General features: G+C 43.7%; 1 protein-coding gene across 1 annotated transcript in view; it reads left to right on the plus strand.

The window, feature by feature from the left end:
- The window catches only part of rnf150a (ring finger protein 150a), a 28203-nt gene extending 10036 nt beyond the window's left edge, over positions 1–18167 (plus strand). The window contains exons 2-7 of the mRNA XM_035531646.1: positions 3943–4193; positions 7999–8070; positions 8545–8627; positions 9362–9458; positions 11327–11537; positions 16267–18167. Of these exons, the coding sequence (XP_035387539.1) occupies positions 3943–4193; positions 7999–8070; positions 8545–8627; positions 9362–9458; positions 11327–11537; positions 16267–16385 (833 nt within the window). The 3' untranslated portion in view covers positions 16386–18167. The remainder of the gene's footprint in view (positions 1–3942; positions 4194–7998; positions 8071–8544; positions 8628–9361; positions 9459–11326; positions 11538–16266) is intronic.
- Positions 18168–18612: the final 445 nt, after the last annotated feature.

Below are 18612 nucleotides of genomic sequence, written 5' to 3' on the forward strand. Positions count from 1 at the left end.
TTTATTCTGTACCTGCCACCTGATATTACGTGGCATGGTGACACTGGTGTGCATTGGTTTTAATGGTGAAAGTATAGAATTGAGCTGTTAAACACAGCTTTCTACAACCTTGAACATGACTATGGGACTAACACTTTGTCCATAATATTAGACACAACAGCACCTACTAATAAATGGTTAGAAACAAACTGTATATTGACTATCTACAAACCTTTATTTTTAACTGCCAGTTAGCTAATGTTAACTAGCTATAATTATCTCACATTTACTGCACTGAAAAGCTGTACTTATTGTAGCTCTCCTTGTGTGTTCTTCCAGATATCTGGAAAAACTACACCCCAAGGTCTCTCATATTGAAATGTGACAGAATTTACATTCAGTAAATGAGACCAAGACCAGACTGATCTCATACTACCTACCAGCTTTTTTCAAAGCCTTACTTACTTAGAATGAGTAACCCTATCCCCTAAACCCTAACCCCTAACCCTAGAATGTAACACAGTTTCAACTGTAACACAATCAATTACAAGTTCAGTTGTAAGAACGTCAATAAAACAATTATGTTACTTTCTTTCTGATATTTCACAATGACAGTATACAAATAACCCTAAAAATACTATTTTATTTACAGCATTTAGCTGACAATTCTTTATCCAAAGCAACTTACAATTATGACTGAACACAACTTGAGCAACTGAAGGTTAAGAGTCTTGCTCAGGGGCCCAACAGTGGCAAACTGGTGGTAGTGAAGCTGGAACTGGCAACCTTCAGATGACTAGTAAAGTACCTTAAGTACTGAGCCACCACTGTGTTTGTTGAACTGCTCTGTCAAATGTAAACCTGTGAGAACAACCATAAAGCACCTCAGTTGTTGACATTTTTATGCCAGAGTTCAGCAGTTCAAGTAGACATCTATACACATGCACACACTGATGGAAGCCTGGGTCAGGGATACCAGCACTAGGTGATTCATGGACAAAGCACTAAGCAAAGGTTGTTTCAGAGTGATTCCTGAGAGGTGTTGTTCACCCTGTCTTCAGCCACATCCACATCCACAACCATAACCATATTCATACCTCAGCACTGATCAAAGTATCAATCACCAAATATCAACCACTTGTGCAACTTCTCTCAGCTAATTAATGCCTTTGAGCAGTTGTCAGTAAAGGAAGTCATCTAACTTGTGGAAACCTCAAAATCTCTGGACAGCTGCAGCAGACATGGCATGGGTCTCCATACCAGGACCCAGAAGTTCCTGCTTGGATCTCCAGGTTGGCACAGAAGAGGAAGGCAGCGTGAAGCATGAGATCCCTGTTTGTTTATTTTTGTTATTTGGATTGTTTATTTGTTTATTTTTTAATGAGACTTACAACTCCATGTTGCTCCTGGAATGTGCCAACAGGGCACTCCCACCCAAACACACCTGCGGTGAGAAAGGACCCCACTGTGGATAAGAGGAAATTATTTATGACTTTAACATATGTGGGATTTAATATAATTCACATTATTGTAACTTATTTTTTCAAATCTTTGAATGCCTTCACTGTTAATTAATAGTAAATTAGTTCTGTGCAATAAAATGAAAGCCAAAAAAAGATTAACGGCACTTAGGAATGTTAAAAGGGTGCTCTGCTCAGAGCTCTCAGTCCTGAGTCCAAATCCTGACTAGGGTGGCTCCTTTAAGCCATTGTTACACACATTGTATCAGAAGTCGGATGGTGATGAGGCCATCAGGAGTGAGCCCACCCCTGCTGTGGGGGAATGGTGTAGCCCAGTGTGAGGACCTCTGATGAGGGGCATGGGCGTGGCCCTGATGGACAGGGGGAGAGACATGTGGACAGTGTCACCTGCAGGGGACAATCCCTGTAGGTGAAGGTATGGTGATGGGGACCATCACTCTCTGAAGGGGAGGAAGGTGTGATGTCACGTAGGAAGGTTAAATGGGTGCTCTTTGGTCCACTGCTCAGAGCTCATGTTCCTGTCAGTCCTGGGGAGGGTGGCTCCCTTCAGGTCCTGTAGCTCTGCAAGGTGAGTGAAACAGATCATCTTGAGTTTTCAGCTGTGTACTTCCTACACTGGTCTCTCGATGCTGCTGTCCACAGACATTGTAGTGAAGCTGTTAAAGCATTAAAGATCTAGCATGAAGGCCCCTGAGTGTACCACAGAAAAGTGTCTGCCACATTATTGGGAGTTACCCGGTTCAGGCCCTGATGATGGTTGAGAGCCCAAGGGAACAGATTGGTGCAGCTGTCTTGGTGGGAGGGATGACATTACCCTGCCTCCTGTCATTCGCTGTGACACTAGCCAATCACGGACATTCGTGTGGGGGTGGTTAGCACTATCCTCTGACAATAGATCAAAAAGATGTGGCGCTTGGACATGTGTCTCCGACAAAATACATGCACAACCTCCACAGCTGGTAGCAGGGAATTGGCACAACAAGTCAAAAGTGGGAAAAATTGGGCTGCCAAGCTTGAGAGTAACAGACCTAGGATCAGTTTCAGAGCGAGCAGTCCCATAGGTTGGCGCTGTTGCAATGAGAGGCGTAACATGCGTGGTGGTGAAGTCCTGATGCTCCACATCGCTGCCTGTTCTTCTCAGATGTGGCTGTCCAGGGTCTGATCCGTGTCTCCCATGTTATGGATTCTCTCCTCTAGAGACGCGTGTTTTGGAGCTTCCCCCAGTCATGGAATATTCTTTGGAAAGGCTATAAGAAGTGTTTCTGTGTCTCTTTGGGACTCCTTCTGCCTTTGAGCTGATTGACGTCCTAAGGCACAGACGGGACGAAAGGCCTGGATTTGCTCAGATCGGAGTCGAAGAAGCAGCGCTCAAAATAGATTCTGGCTATTTTTAGCCTCTGTGCCACAAAAGATGGAGCTTTTTTTGTTCTAGGGAGTTTTATGTCGGCATTTTTACAGCTTTTTCAGCTTTCTTGCTGCAGGCCTGTACGTTTTTAGACTCTCAGGACTGTGTGCTGTCCCTCCCTTTACACAACAGTCAGGTTGTTTTCTCTGTTTTCCATAAATGCTTTATAGTGCTTCACTGACTTGGCACCTATCAGTCTCCACACTGAATAGTATTTTGATAATAACCTGGAAAACTATTATTCAAATAGTAGCTCTCACTGAGGCCCTTCCCTTTATACAGGTGTGTCCCTTAGGTTCCTAGTTGCACAACTGCAGTGGTCAGTGGCTGTACAAACTGACAATCAACTACCAGTGATTTTAAAAACCTGACAGCATTTAAATCTGAAAGCTGTTGCTCAGAGGGTTTTAACCTAAAGCGTTCTTTACATTTCATCCCAGCACAGTTTAAAAGTAGCGCAACATGTGCACGAGTACATGACGAGAGTCAGAGTAACATCCACAGTGTGACCTCACCAGTCTGTACCAGACTCCCGCTAGTCTGTGACGCAGTTGCTCCTTCTGGGAGGAAGCTGGGCCATGACCTAATTGGTAGTTAGCAGCAGAGGATGTTGCCATGGGGACTGATCGTCCCGAGCCTCTGCATCTGCCAACCTAGCACCAACTCTGCTGCTGTGTGCCATAGTAATTATTCATTGTTCAACGGAGTGATCACTCAAAGCAAAGCTATTTATACCTCACCAGGATCAAGGAGGCTAAGCCCTTTAGCCCTGTGGTGTTCTGGCACAACTCATGTTGACTAACATCCCCCTGTAACCGGCGTTAGAACATACCACTGTTAAGTTAATAGTTACAGTTTACACTTATATGTCAACACTTATATGTCAAGTATGAGATCAAATGCATCAGTTAAATGTTAGTAAATTCATTTTTCTTCATCATGTTTTCATTTAAACTTATTGCTCAGGTAATGAACAAAGAAAACACAAACCAAACCAAAACTGCCTTCCCTTCCTGACACTCATGTAGGGCACATGTGCTTTTGATCGCGTGACCACCATGTTGTCCTGGTCCCCAGGAACAGGAGATGTTGTGGCCATCATGATCCCAGAGCCAAAGGGGCGTGAGATCGCCGCCCTGCTGGATAAGAATGTGACTGTGACTATGCACATCACCATCGGCACACGCAACCTCCAGAAGTACGTGAGCCGCACATCTGTGGTCTTCATCTCAATCTCCTTCATCGTCCTCATGATCATCTCTCTGGCCTGGCTTGTCTTCTACTACATCCAGCGGTTCCGCTACGCCAGCGCACGAGACCGCAACCAGGTACACCCACCCTTCGTCAGACTACTGGCATGTCTGCCCCTTAAAAAACAAAATTGAACTATTGTCACTTTCCCAATTTATAACATAAATTAATTTCTGTTCTTTACTAGAGGATATTATATTTTAAAATCTGTATGGCTTAAAACATAGTTCAGTGTTGTTAAACTCCTGTCTGAGGGACAGAGAAGGCTGTCCATACCGCATGGTTGGGTATTTATTTAAGCACAGTTCAGTATTTATTTAAGCACAATGGGGTATTTGTTTAAGCAAGGTTGGGTATTTATTTAAGTGTAGTTGGATATTTATTTAAACACAGTTGGGTATTTATTTAAGCACAGTTGGGTATTTGTTTAAGCATGGTTGGGTATTTATTTTTTTGACTGTTTCCTAACCCTATTCCTAGAGGACTCTTGCCCTGCACATTAGAGTTCGCTTTGCTTTAACTCACCTTAGTCACCTAAGTGTCTCCTATCACACCTAATTCGTTGTTGGATTATATTTAATTTTATAAACTTTCTTTCTTTCTCTATATTTCTTTCTTGCATTTATGTGATTTCCTTTATAAATGTTGAATAGAGCTCTGGTAGTTGTAAACAGTATTGAGACTTTGGACGTCAAATGTTAGCAATTATGGTTGTACTAGAGACTGTCCAATTTAAATGTAGTTATAGCTGCTACTAGCAAAGTTGAGATGTTTTATAAATGTGAGCAGAGGTGTTAATATATGTTCGATACTTAGTTTCCCTCAGTGGGGAAAAAGACCTTTGTGTGTCTCCATAACATTCTGCTTACCTTCTCTGGGGTTTATATGTGGATGCTAGTGTGCCAGACAAGGGTTGTAAACCCAGTGTTGTAAACACAGCCCACAGCTGAAACAAATGCACTGGGCCTTCCTATAAAAACAATAATAACACCACAAGCTAACCCACTATGTGGATTAAAGGCTCCAGTTCTACAGGCACAGCACTAAAATTAGCCAAGAAAACTCAGTTACACCTTCACTTGATGATGTCTGAGAGCTGGAGAAAATTGTCTGGAAGTTGCCGAGAATGACAAAGAATGCGTTCAAAGATGCACTGTGTCCTATTTCACCAGAATCAATATTGTGCTGAGACGCGAAACCAAAATTCCAATCAGAGACACCAAAGTGCAGTATGACAAAAAGAACCGTTAGCTGGGCTGATATTAAAGAGGACATATCTAGTCTCCTGGAGGCAGAAGACATTGTTCCACAGGTTTCTTGTCTCTGCTAACAGACCAGCAACAAAACGGCAAAACAGTGTGACACTCAATCCATCTAATTATTAAATGTAGTGCATGTCACGGTGACAAGTGATAGCAAGCAAATGTGGAAACAGGTTGGTGTTCCAGGAAGTACCAAACATCAGCAGTGAGAGAGCTGGTCTGTCCAACCTTTCCAATTTAATAATGCCTGAAGATGTTCTGATGGACCCTGAAAGTGAAGAACTTGAAACCACACTGGAAACCGAGCATGAAAATCCTCCTGCTTACTGCCTGCACAGCAGTTAAAACAGGGTAAGTCATGCCTGACACCAGACAGCTGTAAAATCAAAGGATATTTTTGTATTAGAAGGATATTAAAAATAGCAGCAGGTACACTGTTAGAGCACTGGCAGTTAATCAAAGAACTCTTGGAAACTCTTCAATTACTGAAGAGAACGTAAAGACACAGCAGTCACAGAAGAGGACTCCAGTATAACTAGAAGAAATTCCCAGAGAAAGCTTCTCAGGGCATGAAAGATGGACAATGACTAAATTGGTTATGGTCTCAGCAGCAATGGTCAGGCCACACTGTCAAACCTGAGGAAAGAAAGAGGGATTCCTCTGGCATCAACAGGGATTCCTCTGGCATCAAGAGGGATGTCTCTGGCATCAACAGGGATTCCTCTGGCATCAACAGGGATTCCTCTGGCATCAACAGGGATTCCTCTGGCATCAACAGGGATGTCTCTGGCATCAACAGTGATGTCTCTGGCATCAAGAGGATGCAACATGATGCTCCAAAAAAAGAAAATCTGGAAGTAGATGAAAAATCGAATGAAGCTTCCCAAACATGTGGTGACAGGTAGGGACTGGTAGCTTCTGAATGCTCATTGTCATATTATCTTCCTCTACATGCTGCCATAATCACTTCTGTTCAGACTTGAGAATGAGTTGAATAGAATAGCTGGTCCCGTTCTTTATTGCATGTCAGCGTTAACAAGCATCATTGAGGCATCCTCCAGAGAATGTCTGACAGTCACACAAAAACCCCACATTTTTAAACATTTTTCAGGAGTGATTACATCTTCACCCCACCTTCTTTACACACTAGTGTTTAAAATCTCCACCATTATATCCAAACCATACATTATTCAAAATATGCAAATTGATGTTTAATGCCTATATAATATAGAATACCTATAGAAGAGAAAACCTCTCTTTTTTTAAAATAATGCCATCATCTTACATAATGTTGTTTTTCTGTACCATTCTGTACCTGGTAGAAGGATGTTGTGTCTTACACAGAGGCCTGCAGAGGCTTACCCAGAATCCCCACAGAAGCTCTGCTCTGTACACAGATCATTTTATAAGGATACAGAATCTCTATGTTCCTTTATGTTTTGTCTTATTAATATTCCTAATTCAAGGTTTAAACCTTTTTCTCCTGTAAACACTCTTTATTACCGCAAACCTTTCTAACTGCCATGGGGATGCAACACAGCAACGAACAAAGCAGTAGAATTCCTGCCGGAATAGGTGCAGCCCACATTCCCAGACTTGATTCAGATTCCAGACTGCAAAACTTTGCTTACCTAGTCTAGAGTGTTAATGCTGTTCAGGATGGGTGGGCTGACTGGCTGACGTTTAGGGGCATTAGTGGTGGAGGGCACCAGTCTGTGTTCTGGTTCTGGTGATTATGACGATTGTGACCACATCAGAAACCTCAAGCATCAGTTGCAACTGAGATACGTAATGTCAGTTCTCTTGATCAAATCGTAATCTGTGTTGGACTGAATCTGAACAGAATTAGCAGTCCCCTGCTCCCGTTGTTTCACTAGCTTTGTATTTCTGTTGAGTTTATACTTCCCTTTAGTTAATCGATTATGTCTGCATTATTTTAGGAAACGGCTTGTTTCAATTGACGTCTCAAGTTGTTAGGATGAGTAATCATAGCTCGTTTTAATTAGGCATATTATTTCATATACTTTTATAAATCTATTTTAGTTTACTTTTCAAGATTACTCATCATTAAGGTTATCAAATAAGAATTTAGTTTCTTTCTCTTATTATTATATTGATGGTTGTCTTATGATCACGGGGGATTGTTGGAGTGTACCTAATTTAATGCGCTTTATCGCTCTTTGTGTGTTTCTTCAGTGTACTTATGTGATTCCCTGTAGCGCAAACATGGTTTTCCTTTGCTGGTGACACTGGTCACACTGTACTTGGTACCAGATAACAGTAGTAAAAACATTGGTGTGTATCTCCACCCCGAGACGACAGGAATTCTTCTAACATCTCTTTCAAAAAAATCTGCAATTCCTATACAGATTCACACAGTGTTTGCTTGGTGGTATCTTCAGTTAAATAGTTGTCAGTGTAACGCATCAGTATGCCATACTGGTGACGTCTGCCATGTGAGTTAACCTACTTAGCAGCAGGATGTGTGCATTTCCAGCACTGAGGTTTGACACCCTGATTTATTTATTCATGACTCAGAGTGAATCTGGCGCTGGACCTTAATGGTGACGGTCCTGTTTTGCTTGTTTGTTTGTTTATTTTTGTTTGGGTTTTTTTTCAGCGGCGCCTAGGAGATGCAGCTAAAAAAGCCCTGAACAAGCTGCAAATTCGGACCATCCGTAAGGGGGACAAGGTTAGCTGCTTATCATCTTTCAACACCACACCTCACCTCTCCGAGCTCTGGTGTGGAGCTGTGCTTTGGACTCGAATATTAATTAATCTGCCATCACACCGATGGTGTGAAAAAGACAACATTGTTGTCTTAATCTGTTTTAAACTGTATTTATCTTCAGGATTACCCACTGTTGAAGATAATCTATAACTCCTACACTGTGTCCTGTGCATGAGATCTTCCACATAGTGCGTAGGTTAAAGGCCTACTGGCATGTCCTGCCAGGATTTACTGGCTTGGCTGTCAGAGTACGGCTGGCCTGTCCTGGTTGTTTGCTTGGCTGTGCAGGGAGGCCCTGATTGTGTTTGGCTCATTCTCATTAGACATGCCTCACATCTTTTTACTGGGAAATCTACATTAGTGACAGGACACACACACACGTGCATAGACACACAAATGTGCTCACAGCTTTGCCCCTGTGGGTTTTGTTTCTAGGAAACTGAGTCCGATTTTGACAACTGTGCAGTGTGCATCGAAGGCTACAAGCCCAATGATGTTGTGAGGATACTGCCCTGCTGGTACGTCTGAGACCTGCTATCTCAAAGACACAAGCATGACGGAATATTGCTGGATTATATAGTCATCTTCACTCACATATAGCAAATTTAAAAGAAGGCTTCAGTAATATTCCCAGTAATAAAAACATATTGGAAGTATTACTATGGATTATTCTTTATTTGTAAGTCTTTTTGTTGCCTGCACATACACTTTTCACCCACTCTATTAGAAGCATTTATTTATTAATTAGAAACGTCCTGTGCTGTCCTGTTAGAGACTATCACACATTTGTTTCCATGAGCCAGTTGTGCTAGCCATCATTAACTCTGCTGTTAGCAGTAGACGCTCCTCTCCCAGTCCAGCTGTGGCTTTCACACGTATTAAAAACTCCAGCTGGCAGACCGCATTGCTACGCCAAAAGATGGTACGCTTGTCTGCACAAACGCACATTAAACAGTGGCCAGAGGGTGTAGGTGCACGGTGGTATTTTAACAAAGTCCCTGGATAGTGTGTACGGAGCACAGGGCTACGGGTGTTTCCTGTCTGGGGTCTCGGACTCCACATGCGGACCTTTAATTTCTACGAGGGTCTTAGGACATGTTTGTTTGAGTTATCCCTTTATTTTTAAGATAAATAATTCTTCATTATTAAGCAAAGCTCTTGAGTAGCCATGAGGGTGGTCTCAGTGTGTAAACACGGGGGAGGCAGGCCTGAACACTGCCGCCACTCACACTAACTCTGCTGCTTTTGTTAGTCATGTTTTCCATAAGGTCTGTGTGGACCCGTGGCTGCAGGACCACAGGACGTGTCCCATGTGCAAGACGAACATCCTGAAAGCTCTCGGCATTCCCGTAAGGAACTCTCCTGGATGGCTGGCACGTCCGCAGGCCTGAGCGTTTCCCTAGCAATCGAGTCATTTACGTGTTTTGGTCGGTCTCTGTGTCTTTGTGCCAAGCTGCTCCGAGTTTGTCCCTGATTGCGTTCCAGCGTCTCTCTCTGTTTTGGTAACGTTCCATTGGGCATAGCTCCTTGCGCATATGTGTTTAGTTAGACTCGTTAGTCTTTGAGCTTCGCTCGCCCATGTTTAATATTTTCTGTTTGTTCTTGCCCTGTCGTTACGCTTGCAGTCTGTTTTCCCTGTTTAGTTCTCTGCTGTTCCCTCGTCTGTAATATTTTCTCTGTGTGCTTTAGTCAACGTCACGTCGTCTAACTCAGTCTCTCCCTAACCCTATTAGCCTCTTATTGTTCTGTTAGCCAGTTCCTTTTATGTTTGTGTGTTTATTCTTTGTTCTAGTCAGTGTTGTTATTCTGTGTCTGTTAATAAACACATTTAGTTCTTCTATCCCATCCGTCCCTTATATTATGGCTTCCCTGGTTAGTTAAGTTGCGCATAACATCCAACGTGCCGGCACTTCAAGTGTGTGTGCTCATCACCTCTCCCATGGTGCATTGCCTTTCTGTTGTTCACTATGGCTCCTGCAACCCCAGGATATGTGCTATAGCATTAGTAGGACTCCACTCGAGGTAGCAGTCACACAATCGACTGCCGTTGGGTTCGGTTGATTCTCCCAAAACAATGACTGACAAGTAAGCTTGTAGTTTTTAGTTCATGTTATACCGTTCCCAGGTCTGTAATGGAGCGTTGTCACTAAGATCTCACTGTGTCTGAGAGAGAGAGCTGAGCATTTAAGTCGATCACTGTGATGAAGTTTACCAAGCACACATGGGTGGAAAGAGTGGAAGACTCACTGGAACTAAATATAAATGTTTCACAGTTTCCAAAAGTGCCTGCATGCATACATAATATAAGGGTTTGGGGTTGCAGGAATGCTTTCTGAGCAGGTGAAAGCATTGTGTGTGCGTGCAGGCATGAACTGGAAGCACTGTCATTGTGAACGGTGAAGGGCACTCCCTGCTCAGGCCTTGTCTGCTTCAGATGATTCAAAATATTTTTGTGGTCAGAACCAGTTATATAAAAGTTAAGGTTTAAGAGGTCCTGCCATCATTTTGCAACACCCTAATTGTTTGTGTAATTAATTTGACATGCTCATTCCATTTGGACAGACCCCTAATCACGTCGTTGCGTTCTATGCCTGAGCTATAGATTTGTAGTTCAAATGACTGAGGGGTTCAGACTAAGGCATTCATCTGCACAAGTCCTACAACAACTTTAACTTCACATGTTGGCATTATTTTCCTGATCTTCACCCTCTTTCTCCTGCTTTGCTTTGCTTTGCTTTTCTGCTGTGTGTCTGTGGCTTGTTTTGTTCTTCTTGTGGTGACCCTTGTTGTCCAGAGGAGGATGTTCCACTTTTGAGTCTTGGTTTCTTCCTCGTGCTCTAGGGAGTTTTTGCTTGCCACCGTTGCCCTCGGCTTGCTCACTAGGGGCTTGGACATCCCCTGTTATATAGAGCACTATAGAAATACATTTGACTTGACTCCTCCCCCTTCCCATCACTGCTGTCAAGCATGGTCCCAATGTAGTCCAAGTAATGTATGACTACTTGACCGTGATTGGCTGGATCTCAGGGTTAATTAATGTCTTAGCATTTCAGCTGTGGCTGTATAGGTGTTTCCTGGTAACCATGAAACAAATATTATCTAATCTATAAACTATTTAGCCATTATAAAGAAACACAACGGAAAGAGTAAAATATGTGGTAATATTGTAATACTGACTTTAACATATTAACAGCGTGTGTTTGTATCCCCCGCTCAGCCGAACGCAGACTGCACCGATGACCGTCCTCCTGACTATGAGCAGTCGCTAGGGGACCCTCCTGCCAATGCTGTGGCAGCTACCAGTGAGGTGAGCCTGGGCGAGAGTGTGGCAGTTTTTGACGCTGCTGCCAGGATGCCAGGCCCGGCTCATGCTCAGCCTGAGCCCGACTCCCTCACACAGCCTGCAGAAGGATGCCTGATCGCCAGCAGTGAGTACCCAGCAGCACAACCGCACCGCAACCTCCGCTAACACCACCACCACTAACATTTCTTGTACTTGTACGGGGTGTTTGGCTAAGTTTAACTCACCACCCAAACCAGTGACTGAATGTGTTGTGTCAATTAGCTTTTGGGTAGAAGAACTGCTTGTTCATTCACTCCACACTCACACGAACCACAGTTTGTCCCTGCTAGTTTATAAGCCTAAGTACAGTTTGTTCAAATAGCCGTTCATAGCCATCAGCCAGCTGGTGTAAATCTTCCTAACAAGCATAAAGCTTCACCCCACAACACCCCACGGCTGCTTTATTCACCCGAACAAACACTTTTTCAGCTTCACTCCCTCGCCTGCGCTCACAGGTTTCACACTGAATCACTTCCTGTATTTTGACACCTTCTCTCGGATTCCTGGTTCCAGCCAAATCTCATCTCAGTGAAGAAGTCATGCTTCATGGGAGAGGCACACTGGATTTGAAACTAGGTTAATTTAAGCACTGGCAGAAGTTTGTCAATGTTTAAGCCAACATGTAGAGTTGGAGCTGTGATGTTTAGATGGGTGGAGAGAGCAAAGTGTTGAAGTATTAAAGAAGGCAGCTCATCTCCTCTCATCTGCTCTTACTGCTACAAGCATTTTCACAACATCCTCTTAATACCAGTCTGTTTTATTTTGGGGGTTGTTGGTTACGAGTGCCTCTGTGGCATCCAGATTGCATAACTCCTTTTGGCTTCCAAAAAAATTACATTTAACGTGTGTGTTTGTGTGCGTGCACTAACCAGAGCAATGTAGGAGGTACAGCTGGTCTTGTTTACGCTTTTGGATGCTTCTCTGCTATTTTGCAAAGTTAAATTTTAACAGCTGTTCAACACAAAGCTGTTCTATTGGCTTTACTATGACAGTGTACTGCTGCTCTCATTAACCACAGTACTAACCACAGTGCCACACACTCAGCCCTTAATGCCGTCGGTCCTGCATGACCACCCCTGGATGCTTCTGTATTGGGTTTGTCTCTGCCCTTTGCTTTTATAAACACACTGTTTCATGAAGTGTCAAGCAGTATGTTACCACGTACACAATGTTGACATTGAGGTTCCTGGTACCATTCTGCCAGAGCGCTTAACTGGACCTCTTTCCTACAACTGGTCTGCGTGACAGATGTTGCCAAATTATTTCATCTGTTTTTACTGGAAAATACCAATGAAAAATTGATTATTTGAAGAGGTAACAAATAATTTGGTCTTAAAGTGAAAAACCTACTCAAAAGTCTTCTGTAAATTCTGTCTTGAAAATGGGATATTTTGAATGTATTATTGAATGCTACTGTAGCTCAGGTTTGGCCTCTAGTGGCTGAATTCTGCATTTGATAATCCAGGAATCCTCAGCGTAGCAGTGAGCCTCAGCTGTGGCTGTCCTCTGGACAGCACCGTATCATTCACAGTAATCCAAAGTGCACTAAACTCTTAAAAATATAAATATATAAACATAGAAGAACAAAGATAGATTAAAGAAATTAATCTGATTAATGAAGAGAAAATGAATAGCTAACAATAACAAGCGCGATCAGAGTAAGGATGTGAGATGTGAGGTCTCCTCTTGGTCATGGACTCCATTCGGGCAGAACGTCTCTGAAGAAAACTGAGATCAAGCGTTCTTGCCTTGTGTGGACATGGACAGGCTTGGCTTGTGTGGACATGGACAGGCTTGGCTTGTGTGGGCATGGACAGGCTTGGCTTGTGTGGACATGGACAGGCTTGCCTTGTGTGGACATGGACAGGCTTGGCTTGTGTGGACATGGACAGGCTTGGCTTGTGTGGGCATGGACAGGCTTGGCTTGTGTGGGCATGGACAGGCTTGGCTTGTGTGGACATGGACAGGCTTGGCTTGTGTGGACATGGACAGGCTTGGCTTGTGTGGACATGGACAGGCTTGGCTTGTGTGGACATGGACAGGCTTGGCTTGTGTGGGCATGGACAGGCTTGGCTTGTGTGGGCATGGACAGGCTTGGCTTGTGTGGACATGGACAGGCTTGGCTTGTGTGGGCATGGACAGGCTTGGCTTGTGTGGACATGGACAGGCTTGGTTTGTGTGGAGATGGACAGGCTTGGCTTGTGTGGACATGGACAGGCTTGCCTTGTATGGGCATGGACAGGCTTGGCTTGTGTGGACATGGACAGGCTTGGCTTGTGTGGACATGGACAGGCTTGGCTTGTGTGGGCATGGACAGGCTTGGCTTGTGTGGACATGGACAGGCTTGGCTTGTGTGGACATAGACAGGATTGGCTTGTGTGGACATGGACAGGCTTGCCTTGTATGGACATGGACAGGCTTGGCTTGTGTGGACATGGACAGGCTTGGCTTGTGTGGACATGGACAGGCTTGGCTTGTATGGACATGGACAGGCTTGGCTTGTGTGGGCATGGACAGGCTTGGCTTGTGTGGACATGGAAAGGCTTGCCTTGTATGGACATAGACAGGCTTGGCTTGTGTGGACATGGACAGGCTTGGCTTGTGTGGACATGGACAGGCTTGCCTTGTATGGACATGGACAGGCTTGGCTTGTGTGGACATGGACAGGCTTGGCTTGTGTGGACATGGACAGGCTTGGCTTGTGTGGACATGGACAGGCTTGCCTTGTATGGACATGGACAGGCTTGGCTTGTGTGGACATGGACAGGCTTGGCTTGTGTGGACATGGACAGGCTTGGCTTGTATGGACATGGACAGGCTTGGCTTGTGTGGGCATGGACAGGCTTGGCTTGTGTGGACATGGACAGGCTTGCCTTGTATGGACATGGACAGGCTTGGCTTGTGCGGGCATGGACATTCTTGCTATGTTTTTAAGAGCGTGGAAGTCTGACTTTGAGATTGCTTTGATATGGCTGTTACAGGGAAGATGGAAGTTCGTCGTAACTCCAGGACGCCAGTGTCCGGGCGTCTGGGTCAATGCTGTGTAGCTTAAATGGATGTTCTGTTTTTCTTCTGCTCCAGTGATCTCAGGCCTCACTCACAGCTGCTTCTGTTATTCTGGCAGTACCTTAGGCAGGTTGAAGCTGTTCATTTTTTCCGCAAAGACCAAGTGTGTCAGATTCAGAATCACCCACAGTTGGCAAAACCACCCTTAAAAGTTCTGTAATGGATCTCAGCTTGACACAATTGGGGAAACTGTTACATCCTCTCAACGCAACTTTGAACCAATGTAATGCGTGTTTTATCCACACATAACCTATCTTACATCCTGCTTTGTTTATATAAGAAGGAGAGGATGGAGAATATCTGAAACTGGAATTGTAAAATGTGCATTTAAAAAGGTTTGGTGTACTTTGGAGGTTCCTAATGTGAGATCGGGAAAATGAAACACATAGACTTCCTTTTGATCCAGAAAACCCTGATCTGCTCACAGACATCGTAGTCCACTGTGATAAGTGGCCGGTGTCTCCTGCGCCTGTGATTACAGTCCACCCATGTCCTCCTGTTCCCTCCTTCTTGCCTGTCTTGTTTGTATTCCAGAGTTTTAGGTCAAGGCAGTGTAAGTCAGGCAGGAACAGATGTGGACACTGCAAAGCTCAGATTTGCCTCATTCTCCATTGACCAGATCCTGCCATCGTTATTAACACTGTGGTCTAATTTAGAATGAATATCATATTTGTATTTAATAACTGTTTTTCACACTAGTAGGCTAAAATGGCTACAGAGACAATGATGCTTAAACCAGAAATGAGATCATTAATGCAACATGTCTCAGTCAGCATGTTTGACTTTATAAGAATTGTTCAGTAATATAAAACTGACTTTCCTGTGTGATTTGTGATGCTGTTTGTGTTGATGTATGTGACTGTTATCTATACACATAAACCTAAGTACATCACATACTGGAAACCTGGTTCATTTAGTATCCCCACACACAAACTATACTGGCACATTGGTTCATGTTGTACCCACATGCACAAACCATAATGGCAAACTGGTTCATTTAGTATCCCCACACACAAACCATAGTGGCAAACTGGTCCACTTAGTATCCCCACGCACAAACGTGACTCAGGTAGAAGCTGGAACTTCACACTAGAAATGTGTGGAAAGTTTCCCTTTTAGTTTACATATTTAAATTTTGATTTTTTTCCTCCTAATTAATGGAATTGCTTATGTACAAATGGTAACACTCCAAATGTACTGAATTATGTACGGAGTCTATCCAGTCGGGCCTCCATCACACTGCACTCATCTCATGGTTTGGACCCGTTCTCCATTTTGCCTCAAAAGACAACTGAGGTGTTAAAGAATCTCAAATACACTTGCTTATGTGGTTTCTCACATTGTATGATATTTTATTGTCTGTCTAAATGTACAAATACAAACAAAACACTTTAAGATGGTTGTTATGCTACTGTTTTTCATTTTGGTAATACACTTTTGTACATTTTTTGTACTTGAGGCAAGTGTGTTAGGTGTGCATGCATGGTGCTAACTGGTAGAGTATAATCATCTGTCACATGCTACCATCATCAACCCAAGTGTGTGTCTGAAGAAGCCACGCTTGGGCTTATTCTTGTAAACTGTCACTGAGTCCAGTGTATCATGTTATCAGCACGGGCTGTTTGTGACCAGCACTTAGCCAGTCGCTAGCTGTACATTTGACTTGCAGCTCTTACTACCAGACTCCATTTTGTTTCTGGCCTGGTTCTCAGTTTCATCTTTTTCTTCTTATGATTTCCCTCATCCAGGTGAGCACCAGCCTCCTCTGAGCAGCGACTCGGACACATCGTTCTTCCTACCCGTGGAAGTGGTCCTGTCGGACGTCGAGCTCTCTGCCGATATCGAGCAGGATGAGGTCAAGTCCTGAGAGTCCTCCCTGCTCCAGAAACAGACTTCCAGAGAGAAGAGTCTTGGGGAACCCCGATGAGGAACACCACCATGATGGAAAAAATAGAAACATAAGCAATATAGCATTACAGATGTGCGACTTCCTTTATTGTCCCCCATGGCCTCAGGAGCCCTGAGGTGAGAGTTCCTGCACCCAACACAAGGTCTGCGCTTCTGCTCTCCGGCCTGCATCTAATCTCCCCCTCTAGTTTTCCAGGCCATGGCTGCTTTTTGGAAAAGGACATTTCTACACCAGATCCATTCCTCAGACTCCATGGAAGTTATGACTTCATTTCCTTGTGGGATCACTGCCAACATACGCAAATATATCTAAAACAAAAATGATGAAAATATTTATATATACAAACGTATATGAATGTTAACAGCCTGCTGTGTGAAAAGAGGCGTCAGTCTCAACAGACTCCAAATTCCCACTGGTAACGCCATTCTGTGTTGTTGCCAGATCTTCCTCTCAGATGTCGTCTGTGCTCATGGTATGCGCATCTTTCACGTTTGGCTGCATCAGACAGAGCTCCTGCTATGTCAGGATCCTCTGTCTGTCACTGAGGTGAAAGGTTCATTTTTAAAGACACCAGCAACTCAGCTCAGCTTGCCTGAATGCGTCTAAACCCTGTGACAGTCACTGTTTGTACATGGACTAGCGTGACTCAGAAAACATGCAATGAAATAGTTACAGCACATGAACTCATTATTCTGGCAACTTCCATTATGCTTCTCCTGTTGTTGATGGTGTTGTTGTTGGCTTCAGTTTAAAATACAACCGAGACAAAGTTGCTATGAGCTCAGGTGAATACTACCTGGAAATCACACGCTTGCTTGCAAACACACGAGCCTCCTCCAGTGTTCTCCTCTGCTGGGGTCTCCATTACAGATGCGTTGGAGGGTTTGTCTGTAGAAATGCTGCCTGCACTAGTGAAGGTGAATTTGCCAGGATTCGTCCTGCCTTGGTGCACAAGAAAATCAGTCCTTCCCTCTCTCAGCGAGCTGATTGTTGTGTGCGACAGGACGGGGCTTTTAGTGAGAGCAAGCTTGTCTTCTGGTGATTCTGTCCGGAACGTCCTCGTTGAGGAATCCAGAGCTGCTGGAAGCTTCCAGGTCTACCCTTCTCCTTCGAGAGGTCAGATGAAGGCGCTTGGCCAAACGTATGGCCGTACGACTGTCTGATATGTTAGCCTGTCCGTGAGCTGGTTCTTTAGGTTGTGTGTATGCAGTGAGTCGGTTCTTTAAGATGTTTGTGTGGTGTGAACCTCTCAGATATTGATAGGGTTCTCAGAAAAATAGCACAAAATTGCAAATCACTTTTTATTGCACATTACATATAGGAGAGCGAAGGTCTAATGAAGGACTTATTTTAATATGAAAGTTTATTTTTCTAAAAAAATATATAATATAATAATTAAAGAAAATACCAGACCCTGTTTACAGTCAGTAAAAAGATTTGGTTGATGTAGATCAATCCTGATTTTTACATTTTTCCTGTTTTTTCTATTTCTGTTTGAATTTCCATTTTCCTTTTCTTTCCCCAGAATGTTTTAGTTCATTTGTTTGAATGCCATTTCCCTCCCTCTGACCTGGAAGTACTCCTCAGCCTATAAGCACAGACACAAAGCCGCTCTCATTCCTGATGAGCAGTGAAAGGGAACCAAAGCATGTGTTTCACTTCTTACGCTCATCGGAACGTTTTCTGTGTGTGTGTGTGTGTGTGTGTGTGTGTGAGTGTGTGAGTGTGTGTGTGTGTGCGTGCGCGCGCGCGTGTGTGTGTGTGAGTGTGTGTGTGTGTGTGTGTGAATGTGTGAATGTGTGAGTGTGTGAGTGTGTGAGTGTGTGTGTGTGTGTGTGTGTGAGTGTGTGTGTGTGCGTGCGTGCGTGTGTGTGTGTGTGTGTGTGTTTCGTGTCATCTCCAGCAGTCTCCCTACTCTGAGGAGTCCTAAGAGATTCAGATTGTTTAGTCCATATTAACTTTGTTCTTAGTTCTGTTCACTTAGTAATTTATCTTTTATATAAAACCAGCTATTGGGAGGAACAATACATCCAAATATGATATTCTGTGATTGCTATTGTCGTTTTTTGTGGTGCTTGTACAGTACTTTTAGCTACTACATGTGTATGTGCTAATGAGTAATTTGATAAAAGTGACACTGGAAAAAAACCAAAACAAAACAAAAAACCTTGTAGTTTAGATTTAG

This window comes from Electrophorus electricus, chromosome 11, assembly GCF_013358815.1.
Source record: "Electrophorus electricus isolate fEleEle1 chromosome 11, fEleEle1.pri, whole genome shotgun sequence".
Classification (NCBI taxonomy): Eukaryota; Metazoa; Chordata; class Actinopteri; order Gymnotiformes; family Gymnotidae; genus Electrophorus; species Electrophorus electricus.